At 45.7% G+C, this 16,641-nt stretch overlaps 1 protein-coding gene across 2 annotated transcripts in view; it reads left to right on the top strand.

The window, feature by feature from the left end:
• Positions 1-240: 240 nt before the first annotated feature.
• LOC144950265 (porimin-like) overlaps positions 241-16,641 on the top strand; it is a 51,075-nt gene continuing 34,674 nt past the window's right edge. For both annotated transcript variants that reach the window (XM_078880334.1, XM_078880335.1), the window contains exon 1: positions 241-523. In XM_078880334.1, the coding sequence (XP_078736460.1) occupies positions 460-523 (64 nt within the window). In that variant the 5' untranslated portion in view covers positions 241-459. The remainder of the gene's footprint in view (positions 524-16,641) is intronic.

Here is a 16,641-nt window from a genome sequence, read left to right as displayed (position 1 = left end):
ACACACCCACTCACTCACCCACCCACACACCCACTTACTCACCCACCCACACACCCACTTACTCACCCACCCACTGACCCACCCACCCACCCACTGACCCACCCACCCACTCACCCACCCACTCACGTCAGGCTAGAAGCCCCGCCCACGCAACGCTGTGGGCGGCGCTTCGAGCTCTACGTCACGACCTCCACCCCCTCCCTATATAAGCTCCCGCCCGCGGCGGCCCCACTCAGAGCTCCCTCTTCTCACCCCCCCTCCTCAGCAACTCGTTCGCGTCTTTCCGATTTTCCTGCCAACACCCTCTCACCTCTCCACTGCTACCGTGCGCCGTTGCCGCCTGTGCTTTCCCCAAGTTATATCTTCTCCCTTCTAGGCTATCGTTTCCTTATCTCCCCAAACCTCACCACCCTCACCACCAACTCCCCTCACCAATCCCCTCACTCGCGTGTTGCCAACATGCGGACCCGGGTTTCCAGCGTCATCGCCTGGGCTCTGCTCGCCGTCGTTTTGACTGCCTCAGGTGATTTTCCACCGCCGCCACCCGTGCCGTGCTAAGCGAGAACGCCTGACGAGGCTGGTGGTGGTTGTTGTTGTTTGTTGTTGTTGTTTGGTTGTTGTCGGCCGCGGCGTGGGTCGCGATAATTTTAAAAGTTTTGAAATCGCCGCCCTCCTCGCCGCCGCGTTTGTACTTTCGCGCGTGGCGTCGTGAGTGCACCTAGCCTGGCACGGGCGACGCAAATGAACGGCGGGATGCGGGCTAAGGCAGGCGTCGGCAGGTGAACGGGTTCACGCGGGGGCATCGGGAGATCGAATTGCAGGTGTGAGCGAGTGTGGGTGGGTGAGTGTGAGCGATTGTGGGTGGGTGAGTGATTGTGGGTGAATGAGTGGAGTGAGGGTGAGGAGTGGTGAATGAGGGTGTGTGGGTGAGTGGTGAGTGTGGGTGAGTGAATGGGTGAGTGAGCGCGCGGGTGTGAGGGTGAGCGGTGAGTGTGAGTGGTGGGTGAGTGTGAGTGGTGGGTGAGTGTGAGTGGTGGGTGAATGGTGGTGGGTGAATGGTGGTGGGTGAATGGTGGTGGGTGGGTGAGTGGTGAGTGAGTGTAGGTGAGTGAGTGAGTGAGGGTGAGTGAGTGAGGGTGAGTGAGTGAGGGTGAGCGCGCGGGTTTAGAACAACAACAACAACAACGCGCGCGTGGTCCGTGACTCGGGTGCACGTGAAAGGAGGAGGAGGTGGAGGAGGAAGACGGCCCCAGACCGCCCTTCCTTGACTTTCTCTCAAGTATAACAAGTTGGCGTTATTAACACGTAGAGCAGCAGTATGCACACCTTGGCCGTGTCGCCTGACGAAGCGCGTTGTGGTTCCTGGCAGCGAAACGTCGAAACTCGGACCGGTGGTGCTGTACTCGTAACGAATGATCACGTTCTGTCTACGTGACACAAACCTTCAAGTTTCATTCATTAGGTATAGATAGCCCTGGTGAGCCATGCGGCTTTAGAGTCGGATGCAACCGCAACAAACTAAATATGAACAGAACATCTTAAAGCGACGACGCGCAACAAAAACATCCTGGATAAACCAGCAAATCTTGCAGAAAATAAAAAAATACCGTATTACAACGCTGTGTGCAAAAATCCCAGTGTGATGCAAGTCAAACAATAACAACCATAGGACACTTTAGATTAAAGTTATCGGGCCAACTCCGCGCTTCTGCAAGAAACATGGCATGTTTTCTAAATCACCAAAATAAAGCTGTAAAATACAATGTAACAACAGTTATCGTAGGATTCTAGATTTGAAGCTTTCGTGACTGCAAGGATTCATACTCTTAGTTATTTTGGTAAAGTCACGTAGGTAAAAAAAAATGAAATTAAAATTAATAAAAATAAAATACAAATCACGACGTTTCGGAGGCAACACAAGTCTCCGTCATCAGGTGGGACCGTCACAGCCAGATTTGCTGCATCAAGTGAGGCAGGGATTCAAGATGCAAGCTCTTAAATACAAGTTAAGGGGGGAGGAGAGGGGGGGGGCCTTATCAGAATGTGGTAGCCAATGAATCGTAGGAACTTTGATTAAAATTTAACAATAAACGATATATACATAACATGTACGACCAAACTTGCAGTCATAGCTGGCAGCTCATTGGCTTGTGGTCGGGTGGTGGCGGGTTCAGTGACACATTTATATTTTAACGCGATCGAACCCCCCAAAAAAATCTGTTATGGTTGATAAGTGTTAACTATCGGCTTGTCGCCTGACGAATCTGGTTGTTTGTATGGTTGTTGTTTGGTTGTTCGGTTGTTATTTAAGGGAGTAGCTTCACGGTTGCTACTCGAGCTGTACACGTAGTGGGCTAAAGTAACAAAAATTGGCGCGTGTACTACATTTGTCATGTTGGTGACGGATTTAAAGACCACGGTTATATATTTACTCGATCTAACACAACACCCACCTCGCCAAAAACAACAACCACCTCTTCTCTTTGGTTCTTTCGGTAAAGTCGCGTAGAATGGAAATAATAAAATAATAAAAATAAAACATAATAAAATATGGTTCTTTCGGTAAAGTCACGTAGAATGGAAATAATAAAATAATAAAAATAAAAGCTAATAAATATATTTTTATTATTTTATTATTTCCATTCTATGTGACTTTACCGAAAGAACCAAGAAGATGAATCCCTGCAGTCACGAAAGCTTTAAATCGAAAACAACCACCTCTGTTGAGGACTACAAGTTTTGTGTTCGATGCGCCAATGCCATATCACAACCGTGTCAACCCATATTGTTTACCCTGTATTCTTGTACAGGGAAATTGAGTTTTCAGGTCCATACGGTGTAGAGCCGTTTCATTACGGGCAACAAAAAAATCATCTATCAGTCTATTTGGTTGTGTTTATCTCCTTGTGAATGGGACTTTGTAGAATGAACGTTGAGATTTATAAAGGGCACGGGGTGACCAATAAGGTCTGAATTGGTTTCTAATAATAGGTGCACTGATAAGGGGTTGACAGGTATGAACTACACTACTACACGCTACACTATACACTACACTACTACATCATACGTGTCAACCCATACGGTTTAACCCTGTATTCTTGTACAGGGAAATTGAGTTTTCAGGTCCATATGGCGTACGGCCGTTTCATTACGGGCAAAAAAGTGTATTTGTTTGTTTCTCTCTTTTGTGATGGGATTTTGTAGGATGAACGTTGAGATTTTGAAGGAGCACGGGGTGACCAATAAGATATGAATTGGCCTGTAATAAAGTAGGCACTGATAAGGGGTTGACTGGTATGTCATCGCTGTACTGTAACAAATAAATACACCCGCTGCTTATTAAACTCGCTAGAATTTCGAGCATATGCCTACAAAACATTTATTTTTTGTTGGTGGTTGTGGGGCCGACAATTGTTGGAAATCTGTTGGATCAACTTTTTACCCCCCCACCCACATCTGGGTCCACTTTCTATAACTTTTTGATTCAAGCCTTCTGTAAAGGCTCTCTTATCATTTAGTTGATGGACAAACGGAACGGTGGACTTTTATAAGAGATTATGCCAGAGCCTTTTGGTTAATTCCAGAAGCACTACGCGGCCAATTTGAGACCAACAATAAACACAAAAATGTAAGTCTTAAGAGTTCAGATTGTAATGGCTGGAGGCACCTTTTAAGGATTCTTAAGGAGTCGATGTTAATGTAAGGAGTGCTTCTCGGTCATACTAAGGCACGGTGAGGAATCTCACGGTTCATTGTCAATTGTTGAGAGACTGAAAGAGGCAATGCGAGGCAAATTAATGGATTCTTAGGATTCGTGTTTATAATTCCCGAGGCTCATAGAGACAGACTAAGCCAACTTTAAGAATCTTAGATATGTATCCCACGTAAGCAGAGCAAGGCATATTTAAGAGGTCCTGACGGTGTATTGTTTGTACTGTATAATGCTCATAGAGCCACACTTTGCATTCTTGGGGTACTGTACGTATTGTGTTAATGTCAAGGGGCCCGCAGTGGCGAGGATATGTTTACTGCTGCGTCTGGTATGCAGAAGATCGTGGGTTCGATCTTTAGCCTGATGCTTGCTGCTGTGTATATATTGAGTTTGCGTGTATCCCTCTCTCTCATCACGGTGGCTAGGAGATGTTAACTACCTCGCCAGGTATACAGGAGGTCGTGGGTTCGACCCCTGACCCTGACGCCTGCTGCTGTATATTTAGAGTTTGCGTGTCTCTCTCTCTCTCATTATCATCACGGTGGCTAGGTGATGTTAACTACCTCGCCTGGTGCACAGGAGGTCGTGGGTTCGACCCCCGACCCTGACGCCTGCTGCTGTATATTTGGAGTTTGTGTGTTTCTCTCCCCGTGGTCGTGGGGGATTTTTCTCCGGGTCCCCACCAGGTTTTTTACCCCTCCCAGATTTAGCATCAACATCATGCCTTTAGAGTATTTGGTTGCTATACATTCTCACGTGATGATAAGCCACTTAGATGAGCTATAATTTGTTGCCATGCCGCTTCTGAAAAAGAGATGCATAGCTCGGGTGGACCTTACCTGGTAAAATAAAAAAAGCACTTGAGTTTAAGTCTCGCAGAGCCCAGACCAAGGCAACTTGATAATCCCCTTTTAATTTAACTGGTAATATCTGGGGCTCACAGAACCAGACTACGACACCTGTTGTAGGAGTTTATGGCTGAAAGTAAGATAACGTTTCGGGGAATTGGCCTTTTTCGGGTACAGTAGAGAGGGAGAGAAACCGTGATTTTGTATATATATAACAATGGTGCCAATTACAGCCTGTAGTTTATACAGCGTTTAATTAAAGCACAAATCCCTAAAAACGTCTCGTGTTGATCTAGGCAGCACAAGGAAGGGCTCGTAAGTGACGTCATCACATCTATCCCTCTATTTTAGGAACGAAACAGGAGGATTTCTCCACAATTCTAGATGTTGCCTGATGATGCTGATTGTAATTACCGGCGAAACTTCACCGTTATCGAATTGTAAATGTTAAGGGTTTACTCTCCAACACACCGGTGTGCTGTATTAGTAATTGGCTGTGTTGGGTGGTGGCGAGTTTCACGACATATTTACACGATCTAACCCATTATGGATGATATTGGTCGCAAAAGCCTATGTGTTTAAACCAAGGCAGCAGTGTTTAAAGTGTATAACACTCATTCCACTCGTTTGTAAGTCAACAGCTGCATGAAGGCCTCCATCTGCCAACGCAAGGTCGTAGGGGATTTCCAACCTGAATGTGTGACATGTTTTCAATTGGAACCAGGAAATGGGTTGTGTTAACTTTTTAGGTATAATATGAATACATATATTTGGTGTTTGGCTGTGATTTACATTTCTACGTGATGATAAACAACTTTGTTTAGAGCTATCATTTGTGATAGCAAGGTCACTTATGAAAAATAGCTACGTAGCTCAGTGGGCCTTACTTGGTAAAATAAAGAAATCGTTTTTAATATTATTAATTTGAAACTTATGGCGGTACCCTGGGGTATCATAGTACCCTGGCTCTCTTTTATAATGTCCGTGATGCAGTAATTTTTTGTCTGTTGATGGTCGGCGATGCGGCAAATGACTCGTCTCGACGAGCTGTACACGATGTACTGTGGCGCAAAAGAGCGTTCAGGGTTTCAGCGCAATCGACCTTGCTGCGTTTCGACATTGTGGAGTAGCACTGATTTCAGATTGATTTGTACCCCAGTCGCGGAGTTAAGTACACCCCTGGAAAAAATAGTGTCCCAGAAATAAAATATTTAATTGCCTCGGCCAATTTGTATTATTTGGTACCTCTGGGTACCGCCATAAGGATCATGTGAGGGATTATTGTTTGTTCCCTTTTGCACTTGGGCTTTTCCTTCACAAAGGTGACAGTTTGGCAATGTACTGTGCAGCAAATCCGGTTGGTGTATGTTCAGTATCATAATGGGCTTGCATCTGTGTGTGTACGCACACACACACACAGTAGTCGTTTGTTTAAACAAGCCGAGCAAGACTGGAATCAAAGTGTATAGAAGCACAGAAACATGAGATGTGGGCAAGAGCGGTGTTGGATTGCTTTTATAGAAATGAAACCCAACGTTTTTTGGTAACTTATGCTATTTCGTATACAGTAGTTAATTAAATTTGTTATGACTGCCATCTGAGATGTTATATTGACCGAGGTTGTCACGGCTCGCTGTGTATAAGAAATGCCCTTAGAAGATGGAAGGCATCGTGAGGATGCCTTGAGCATCCTGATGATGGCTCCAACATGGGAGGCGAAACGTCGCACAGGAGAGAGGAGCAGAGTTCGCCACTGCTTTCCCAAAAGAGCATCGTTTTAGAGCATTTCTCAAACCTGAGACGGTTAATTATGAAACTATTTAAACGATTTCGATTTAAAGCTTTCATGACTGCAGGGATTCATCTTCTTGGTTCTTTCGGTAAAGTCACGTAGAAGGAAAGTAATAAAATCATAAAAATAAAACATAATAAAATAATTCTCACGACGTTTCGGCCACAACGCAAGCAGCCGTCCTCAGGTGAAGACCAGGTCTGTCGGGGAGACAGCGTCTGAATGGATTCAGACGCTGAGGACGGCTGCTTGCGTTGTGGCCGAAACGTCGTGAGAATTATTTTATTATGTTTTATTTTTATTATTTTATTACTTCCCTTCTACGTTACTTTACCGAAATAACCAAGAAGATATTTAAACGATTTTATTTTACTAGGTAAGGCCCACTAAGCTATATAGTTATTTTTCAGAAGCGACCTCGCTATCACAAATGATAGCTCGGCGAAGTATACTTATACGATTATAACTTATACTTATAATAGTGTGGAAATGTATGGCAGTCAAATACTCTAAGCACACGTCGGTTCTGAATGTGGAGGGAAAAACCGGAGGACCCGGGAGAAAAATCCACGCGAGCACGGAGAGATACGTATACTCCAAATATACAGGCGGCAGGGTCGGGATGGAACCCACGGCCTCCTGTATACCAGGCAAGGTAGTTAACATCTCACCAGAAATCATATAAAAACTAGAAAACGCTTAGCTATGGAAGATATCTGTCATAAGCGCACATCTGGAAAGCGCATCTGGCGGTGCGAGCAGTTTTTGTTTTATTTTAGGAAAACTTATTTTTCGGAAAGTCTAAACTTGTTCATGAAAAGCGATAATCTTTTGTGTGCCTAAACAAGCACGTTTCATTTGGTGACATCGTTTGTTCATGTGTGCATACCGACTGTGACGGTTCAGAAAAATGGGCATTGATCAGGAAATTGGTAAAAAGGGTGAAAAGTGTGCGGAGAACCGTGGAGAACGTTGGACGCTTCGAGACTGAAATAGCAACATGTACATTGGAGAACGAACATGAGTTGTGTGTGTAATATGTAAGTTTTTACCATTCAGATCAGTGTGGCCTTGGACGAGGACACATCATGGCAATTATCATAATCTTTAGACTGTAGGAGAAGCTCTTTTTCACAGATTTCCAATGTTGGTGGTTCGGGAAAGTTACAATAAACATTAACAAGACGGTCCCAAGACCACACCAGGATAATAACACCACAGTGGTAGTCCCTCAATAAAAATGGCACATTAACTTTGAACTATCGATACTACACGGGTAAGGAACGAGTTTACAATCACATTTGCAAATGTGGCTGCTGTATCCAGCGCTAATCTTCTGCTTCACGAGGTATTATGGTTGAGAATAATGATGGAGTGGCAGCCACGGGAGGGGAACACACCCACCGCGATGAAACAACACCTTGTGGTGCCGGTACTTCATGGATCATCGCGTCATGAGAATCGTGGGGGGATTGTGATGACTTGTGGGGAGGGGGTCTTCATCTAGCAGTGGATAGGTCTTGGCTGACGGTGGCGTCGAACTCCTTGTTGAAACTAAAAGTTTCGTTTTCTAGGGAGAGGTGTGGGGGGAGACGCGTTTTTTTAAATGTCATTGTACAAAATTGCGTGTGAATAATAAACTGTCCCACGTTAGGCGAGTTGTAACCTGCAACGTTTGCTAATGTTGTGATGACAGCGGTGTGGCGTTTTCAAGTCTGCAGGTAAAAAATACGCAGTTGGCAGTCGGTACGAGTCGTCAACATGATACTGGTAGGAACCACCTGGTTCCACCAGCCCACGGGATTATTGTGTCCGTCCGTCGTGCATCAAAAAATGGGAGGGGTGGGGCTGGGTGGGGAGGGTGGGGCTGGGTGGGGAGGGTGGGGCTGGGTGGGGAGGGTGGGGCTGGGTGGGGAGGGTGGGGCTGGGTGGGGCTGGGTGGGGCTGGGTGGGGCTGGGTGGGGCTGGGTGGGGCTGGGTGGGGCTGGGTGGGGCTGGGTGGGGCTGGGTGGGGCTGGGTGGGGCTGGGTGGAGAGGGGCTGGTCACCCCGTTGTGCCCTTATAAAACTCAACGTTTAACCTACTCACGCCGTCTTGTGCTCGCCCTCACAGTCGGCCATATTTGCAGAATACACCACGCCGCCGTTGACCTTGGCCATTGACCGAGCAATCCAACGTTCCTACCAGCTCCCTCCGCAGGAATGTGTTCATAAACGTTTTCCCCTAACCGACATTTCACTCGCCGATTCCCTTCCCAACAAGTTTACCGACCCGTACATGGATGATGCCGACTCCCCATCGGCACCCGTCGTGGGGGTTGTTGCGCATACTTGGTATCACGCTGCTCGTTGTGGGTTTGTGGAAGAGAGAGGAGTTGGTTGCCCACGACCACTTCAGTTATCGCTCGCCGCTCACGTGAGCTGTGGTCAGGAATCTAATCTGGTTTTTGCCCCATTTTCGTATGGCCCAATGTGTTAACCACTTGGTCACCGCTCCCCACTTTAAAGAGCCTTTTGTTTGTCATCGATTGATAGCCGAGGTATTAGAAGTGTGTGGTTCACATGCCAGTGGAGAGAGACTCATTAAACGGCCTGGCAGAGCTGATGGAAAATTGCGTTAAAGGTTCTCGGCCAGTCTCAAATAGATTTCCGCAAACATTTTAAATTGTGTCCTGTCAGTCTAATCTCCCCGACTGGGAGTCTCATCCACACAGATTTCCATTCGGGTTCACGGCACGGTGCGATAAGCACCATTGCAGTACACCATGGCAGCTTCATGGCAAATTAGTTTGGAATTTTGAGTGTTTGCGATCTCTGGCTGTACCCCCCCCCTCTCCTGTTGTCGTTCAGTTCTGGAAGAAGCTCCCAACGTCACACATGATGGCTGAACAACATACAGTACAACCCGAAAACAGAGAAAGACATACAGCCCAACCGTGAAAACATGGTTGAGCGTTAGGCCCTCGTATGTGTTTATCGCATTGGGTTCCTCCAAAGCACATCCCGTGCCAACCCATACTGTTTACCCAATATTCTTGTACAGGGAAATTGAGTTTTCTGGTCCATACGGTGTACAGCCGTTTTAGTACGGGAAAAACATTATACTTTTGTCTTTGCTTGTGTTTCTCTCGTGATGGGATTGTGTTGGATGAACGTTGAGATTTTTAAGGGCACGGGGTGACCAATAAGGTCTGAATTGGTCTGTAATAAGGTAGGCACTGATAGGAGGTTGACAGGTAGGCACTACACCATTAAACGCTACATAACTAAACACCACTACTAAACGCTACACTACACTACTATACCATACCTGTCAACCCATACTGTTTACCCCCATATTCTTGTACAGGGAAATTTAGTTTTCTGGTCCATATGGTGTACACCCGTTTCAAAACGGGCAACAACAAAAAATGTCACTTTGTGTTTCTCCATTGCGATGGGACTTTGTAGAATTAACGGGGTGACCAATCGGCTCTGAATTAGTCTATAATACGGTAGGCACTGATAAGTGAGTTGACAGGTTTGAAACACAGAATAGTTAATAAAGGAATTGACCAAAACATTGCAGTGCTTAGGACTCTATAAACAAAAATACTCGGTAAATTGACTTTACCGAAAGAACCAAAGAGTAAAGGTAAATTATTATTGATGAAGTATTGGAAAATGACGGCAGGAAACTCCTTGACGGGAACACACTTCTTTTATTAAATCTTGACTTGTAACGATACAACGCGTGGCCTCTCTTCTTCACAATGCGGTCACCATACAACGGTACAACTCGTGACCTCTTCTCTCCGCCCTACGCTTCTCTTGACTCTCTTAGATTCTGTGCTGCTGGCTCTCTGTGCCTCGTGTAGACTCCGCGCCTCGGCTACACTCTTCTCTCGTCTCGTGTAGACTCTGCGCCTCTGCTACACTCTCCACTCGCCTCGTGTAGACTTTGCATCTCTCTCTGGCTACACCGTATGCATACTCGGCTCGTGTAGACCCTTCTCTCTCTCTGGCTACACCGTATGCATACTCGGCTCGTGTAAACCTTTCTCTCTCTCTCTGGCTACACACTATACATTACTCAGCTCGTGTAGACCTTTCTCTCTCTCTGGCTACACACTATACATTACTCAGCTCGTGTAGACCGTTCTCTCTCTCTGGCTACACACTATACATTACTCAGCTCGTGTAGACCGTTCTCTCTCTCTCTGGCTACACACTTATACCTTACTCTCCTCTACTCTCCATTACTCTCCATTACTCTCCTCTCCGGGCTCTATCTCTGCACCTTCGTCTTCATTCTTAGATGGTTCCACTTCTGCCCCTGCTCCTCTGTGCATCACCTTATATACCTCTTCTTCCCGGGAGACTAAGCGGATGCGGACCTCAACGTCGGCACCGCTCCTCAGTTACCCAATCCCCACGCGCTATCCCTACGATCCGGTTCCGCTCAGCGCGTGTTTCCACTCCCCGACCAATCACACCGCGCTGCTACCCGATCACTCCCTCTGGGCGCGTCACCGGCACACAGCCAATCAGCAGCACTACCCCCACCCGCGCACTGACGCCTGCTCCTCCCCGTCAGCGCGCGTCACCACACACACACCCGTACATACGCGCTGGCACACGACATATACACCCAGCGCGTATCACCACTACATTGACATTCCGGTGTGAATTCTGCGAATTGTGAAATTGTGTTTTTTCTGGGTGACCACGTGCAGACACTTTTTTTGCGTGACTGCTTTGGTATGATGACGCGCATAAGCACGCGTGTTGGTTTAACCAGAGCAACTGGGGTCTGTGCTTTTAAAAGCTCTGCACGAAAAACAATGTGCCATTTGGCAATGTCAGACGTAGACTTTGTTTGTATTGTTTTGAATTAGACCGTGTCTTTTACAGGAATTAAATCGATTTTTGGGGGGGCACGGGTGGAATTCCAAGGTTGCAAACAATTCCCTCCTATTTGTTCTGGTACAGTTTTGTTTCAATTACACTCGAACTTGGAGTTGGCACGCAGCAAAAATGGTGTTGTCACGTGTTGTGTGGGTTGTTACATGTCGCTGGAGGGACTTCTCAATGCAGTGTTTGATTAAAATCCTGCCGGTAGCTGGTCGTTGGGGGGTTTAAATACCAGCATGCAGTGTGGACCTAATGGCATTTGTGACATTGCTAATAGCACAAGGTTTACTGTAGGCGTCAAAGCCCAAATCGCAAGTTAAAACATACCTGTGACCCTGGGTGCAGCCACACTTTGGATGTTGGGTGCGTCCAACTAGCACAGGGGTCTGCATTCAAAACAACAAGAGGAGAGCCATGTTCTTAGAATTCGTGTAAAAAAAACTACCTAAATGCTTCGAGGGGCGCGTGAATGCGAGACGGAGCCATATTTTTTTCGTAATCGCTATTTTAAGAGCAGCACACGCGCGCTCTCAATCGTTTGTAATGCCGCATTAAAAATTATTGTTGGGCTTTGAGACGTTCACCGTTTATCGAAAATGATTCGGAGGGGTTATTTTTTCTATTTTCTTCACAATTATAGTGTCGGGAGCCATGAAGCAGTCCTTGAAAGAGCCGCAGGTTGTCGACCCCTGAACTAGCAAATTCTTCGGTGGCTGTTACTTGAACTACAGATGAGAAGAAAACCCTGTTCTGGGGTGTCGGAGTCTGCGGTATTTGGCATCGTGGCCCACTGAACGCGAGTTTTGATGCTTTCACACCATTGGAACCTCCTTTGCCAGTAGCAAAATATGATAATAGTTTTTTTACCCTTTTATCTAGCAACAAAACTGACACCTTTTTTTACAAGGAGTCATGTTTGCATTGACCACAATACCTGCGTTCAGAATGCAAACAAAAAACACAACTCTTATGTATGCACTGTCCTTGAAATTGATTGGTCCACACCTGAGACAGCTTTTCTTAGAGCCTAGCCTTTTGGCGTCATCTGGTCCAACACCACGTGAGACTAGGCTCTAAGAAAAGCTGTCTCAGGTGTGGACCAATCTATTTCAAGGACCGTGCATACATTATCAGAGTTGTGTTTTTTGTTTGCATTTTGACCGTAGGTATTGTGGTCAATGCAAACATGACTCCTTGTAAAAAAGGTGTCAGTTTTGTTGCCAAATAAAAGGGTAAAAAAACAATTATTATTTGATGCTTTAATTACTGCTCAAGTAGCGACATTTGAGCGTTGTTGCGCCATTAATAGACGCACTTTCCTTGGGGCATGACAACAAAACACAGGGGGTAACCTGCTTTGAGGCCTCCCTAAATTCATTAGTCGTGGAAATGGTGATGCAAATATTAACGCTCACACGATGGCCTGGTGACTGAGCGCCTTGTGTGAAATCCTTGTTTGGGGGGGTGGTCGACTCTGCCCATTATCTCCCCAGGGGGGTCATAAAATAGGTACCACTTTGTGGAAAAGTTAAATGGTCGTTGCCTCAATGCTCATTTGAGCAGATTATTGCTTCGTCATTTTTTTGCTTTAAACTTATAACTCTAATGTCAACAGTATGACGTGTTTATATTACGATTGTATTAAGCAGGCTTTCTAATTTCTTCCTCTTAAATTTATTTAACCCGACTACCGTTTGTTTTAACTGCACGATGCTATGAATATTCTTACCACTGTACTTTGTCCACTCTAAACCGCATCCACTGCACAAACCATGGCAGCAGATGCGGATAGCTGATGCACAAATGGAACATTAAAAACTCTCCCGTAGCGGTGCTACTGTGGTCATCCAGAGCAGGGACCGTGCAACGTATAACGACTCAACGCCCCGATCGACAGCGGCGATGATACACCGCTGCGCGTGACGCAGTCCTGGCCACGTGAATGTGAAACTATAGTTGTTGCTCTGGATCTATGAGCCGTACAAAAGAAGAAAACCACTGTTGCACCATCGCAAGGAGTTTTTTTCACTTCTCCTAGCCACACGTTTGGGGTGTGTGCACATCTTTGCGTAACTTGGCACCTGTGTTTACCCATGTAATTGTATACCCACTCGCACAAGCGTCCAGTGAAATGGTCTGGTGGCACAGTGGGTCGCAATGGCAGTCAGAGTACCGAGTTGGCACCGCTGACACATACAGGGTTCAATTATGGCTTTCCTCAGCAGCAGCAATGGTCAAATACACTGCTGAGTGAGGGCTTTCCGCAAGCCGTCGCCATCTCTCGCAGTCTTGCAAATCAACAATCCATCTGGCACCTGCGTACGAGCTGATTTAATCGACTTTGTTGGGTGTGTTCCTTCCCGGCTGCTACTCGGTTTCCACTTCTGTCACCCCCAACCCCCCAAGGCAGTCGGCCATCAAAGACATTATCATTAACCCTGGGTACAGCTATCCAAATATTTGGTCTAAAATTCTTAGGGCGGGTTGCATGAGTCATGTTAGTTTGAGTAAATATCCCCTTGATCTAGGTCATTCCCATCTACAGTTGATGTCTTAAAGATATCGCTCACTGTACATGACCTTTACGGCCAGGTAAGAGTCCACTGGGACACCAAAAATAAAGCTCTCTCTGAGGGTGTGACCAGGTATGCTGGGTTAACGCCTTGCGCTGTATTTACCTAGCACAGAGGATAAAAAAAAAACAAGATATAAAATGTGTAAAAGGTACACGTGCATATCATCTGGTATTTTTTTTTCTGCAGAGGCACAATCGCTGCGTGCCTTTTACCCTTTTACATCTAGTTGTTAAACTTCTGTTTTTTCCGCCCTCTGCACTATTATTCTGTTGTGGAATGTTTCATAATGCACACAGAATTGATATCTGTTGACACTGAAGAATGCAAATATAGCAGGGACGATGTTAATAATTGCCCTGGTGGTCTGTCTGGCATATACAAAATAAAATGGGTCGAAATAAATATAAAAAACATTCTAGACTTCAACATAGTTTCCGTATCTGCAGGCTTCCTTCCGTCTTTCGTAAAATGTCTTCTAAGTCTCCCTATAAAAATATTCTGCGTTTGTTGCGGGAAAGTGTGTGTGCTATTGCCACTCGCTCACAAAATTCAGTGCGCTTAAATGTAGTCTTCGCACATTTTTTTGTGACGTGCGTGCCATCGTAGGAAGTGGTTTATGATGCCTTGTATAAAGGTGTCAGTTTTGTACCAGTTTAAAGGGTGAAAACCTACTACTATAGTGGTTTATGATGTTTTCTGCTTGAGCTTCTTGTTCTATTGAGACCTGGGGCGTAAAAGTTTTCGTAAATAATTCTCCAGACCGATTTTCATTATCCCGACTGTGTGTATAGCACTTAGCGGCTATGGAGAACTGAAAGTGCTTTCCTTATACAGTGGTTGGTGCCAGCATTCCTGTAACTGCTTGGAACCCCCTCAGAACTGCTGTTGTATTAGTGTTAAGAAATACTGCAATCATAATAACTTTAATAATGTGTGTAATGTTGAAATACTTTCGCACCGTACGTAGCCAACTACGAATCGGAGGAAGGGTGAGTGTAGTGTGTGGGCGAGTAACCATCTGAATCTATGTATGTACGTTGAACTTCTTTTGCTCTGTACGTACCCAACCGTGCTAATCGGACGACAAACTAAAGACAAAAAAAATAGTGGGGTGTTGCAACATACACTATATACTGTCTGGCCTTCATCGATTCATCTTTTATAGAGGGATATTTCCCTTCTTAAATCACTCCTTGCATAATAAATAGTGCTGTGCCATAGTGACACACCGCTTGGTAACGTAGGTTTAGTGAAAGGCTGCCGCAGGGTCTGTTCAGATTTCACCCGCCGCTAATATTACCAATGGCCTGGAATACAAACACAGGTAGCCAGATTCATGACGCTCGCTCTAACCCACCTAGGCCACTCATATTGGGCAGAGATCAGCCGGGGTTTGCCAACTTCTCTGTCGACTCTATTGGAACTTTCTTTGCCAGTAGCAAAATATGATAATTGTTTACCCCCTGTTTTGTTGTCATGCCCCAAGGAAAAAGTGCGTCTATTAACGGCGCAAGCCACTTGAGCAGTAACGAAAGCGTCAAATAACAATAATTGTTGTTTTACCCTTTTATCTGGCAACAAAACTGACACCTTTTTTACAAGGAGTCATGTTTGCATTGACCACAATACCTGCGGTCGGAATGCAAACAAAACTCAGAATGTTTGAACTGTCCTTGAAATTGATTGGTCCACACCCGAGACAGCTTTTCTTAGAGCCTAGTCTCACATGGTGTTGGACCAGATGACGCCAAAAGGGAGTCCAGTTTACCATGGGCAGGGGTCGGCAACCTGCAGCTTTAGAGGTGCGTGCGGTCCTCTAAGGGCTGATTTCGTGACGGTATTTTATTGAGGTCTACCGTCCCCTATTCACCAGGTGCTTTGGCAGCTCTTGAAATGATAATTGGTTTTTTACCCTTCTATCTGGCAACAAAACTGACACCTTTTTACAAGGAGTCATGTTTGCATAGACCAGAATACCTGCAGTCATAATGCAAACAAAAAACATAACTCTGATAATGTGCACTGTCCTTGAAGTTGATTGGTCCACACCCGAGACAGCTTTTCTTAGAGCCTAGTCTCACATGGGTTGGACCAGATGACGCCAAAAGGCGCACTTATCAGAGTTATGTTTTTTGTTTGGATTATGACTGCAGGTATTGTGGTCTATGCAAACATGACTCCTTGTAAAAAGGTGTCAGTTTTGTTGCCAGATAGAAGGGTAAAAAAACAATTATCATATTTTTACTGGCAAATGAGGTTCAAATGGAGCTCTTGAAATGTTCAGGTTTCCGACCCCTGGGGCCAGACCAGGCGAGAGCTGGCCTCTGAATCCTTCACGGGGGGGACCCTCCCTTTGCCTTCATGGACCCCATGGTGCACCACTCCCCTTTGTTGTCTGTTCCCCCTTAGCTGTTCGCATACCCTTAGGTTGTAATCTTTTTGCAACGGGTCAAGAGAAGCCATAACCGATCGGAGTTCAGCCGCGCGACACGTATCTGCTTCGGTGGGGCCATTCTCTTGTCGCGAAGGGTCGCGCTGCGCTGCCGGAGTTGCCGAACGGATGCTTGATTTTGGCGACGTGACGCCAATAGCACGGGTCGGATCAAATCGAGAATTTGTTATTGTCATAGGTTTTTACCCTTTCAACTGGTACAAAAACTGACACCTTTATACAAGGCATCATGTTTGCAATAACCACAACACAAGCAGTCAAAATGCAAACAAAAAGAAACAACTCTGATGATGATAATGATATGCACCGTCCTTGAAGTTGATTGGTCCACACCCGAGACAGCTTTTCTTAGAGCCTAGTCTCCATTGG

This window comes from Lampetra fluviatilis, chromosome 57, assembly GCF_964198595.1.
Source record: "Lampetra fluviatilis chromosome 57, kcLamFluv1.1, whole genome shotgun sequence".
Taxonomy (NCBI): domain Eukaryota; kingdom Metazoa; phylum Chordata; class Hyperoartia; order Petromyzontiformes; family Petromyzontidae; genus Lampetra; species Lampetra fluviatilis.
Note: the sequence above shows the minus strand (reverse complement) of the source record. Positions and strands in the feature narration are given on the sequence as shown.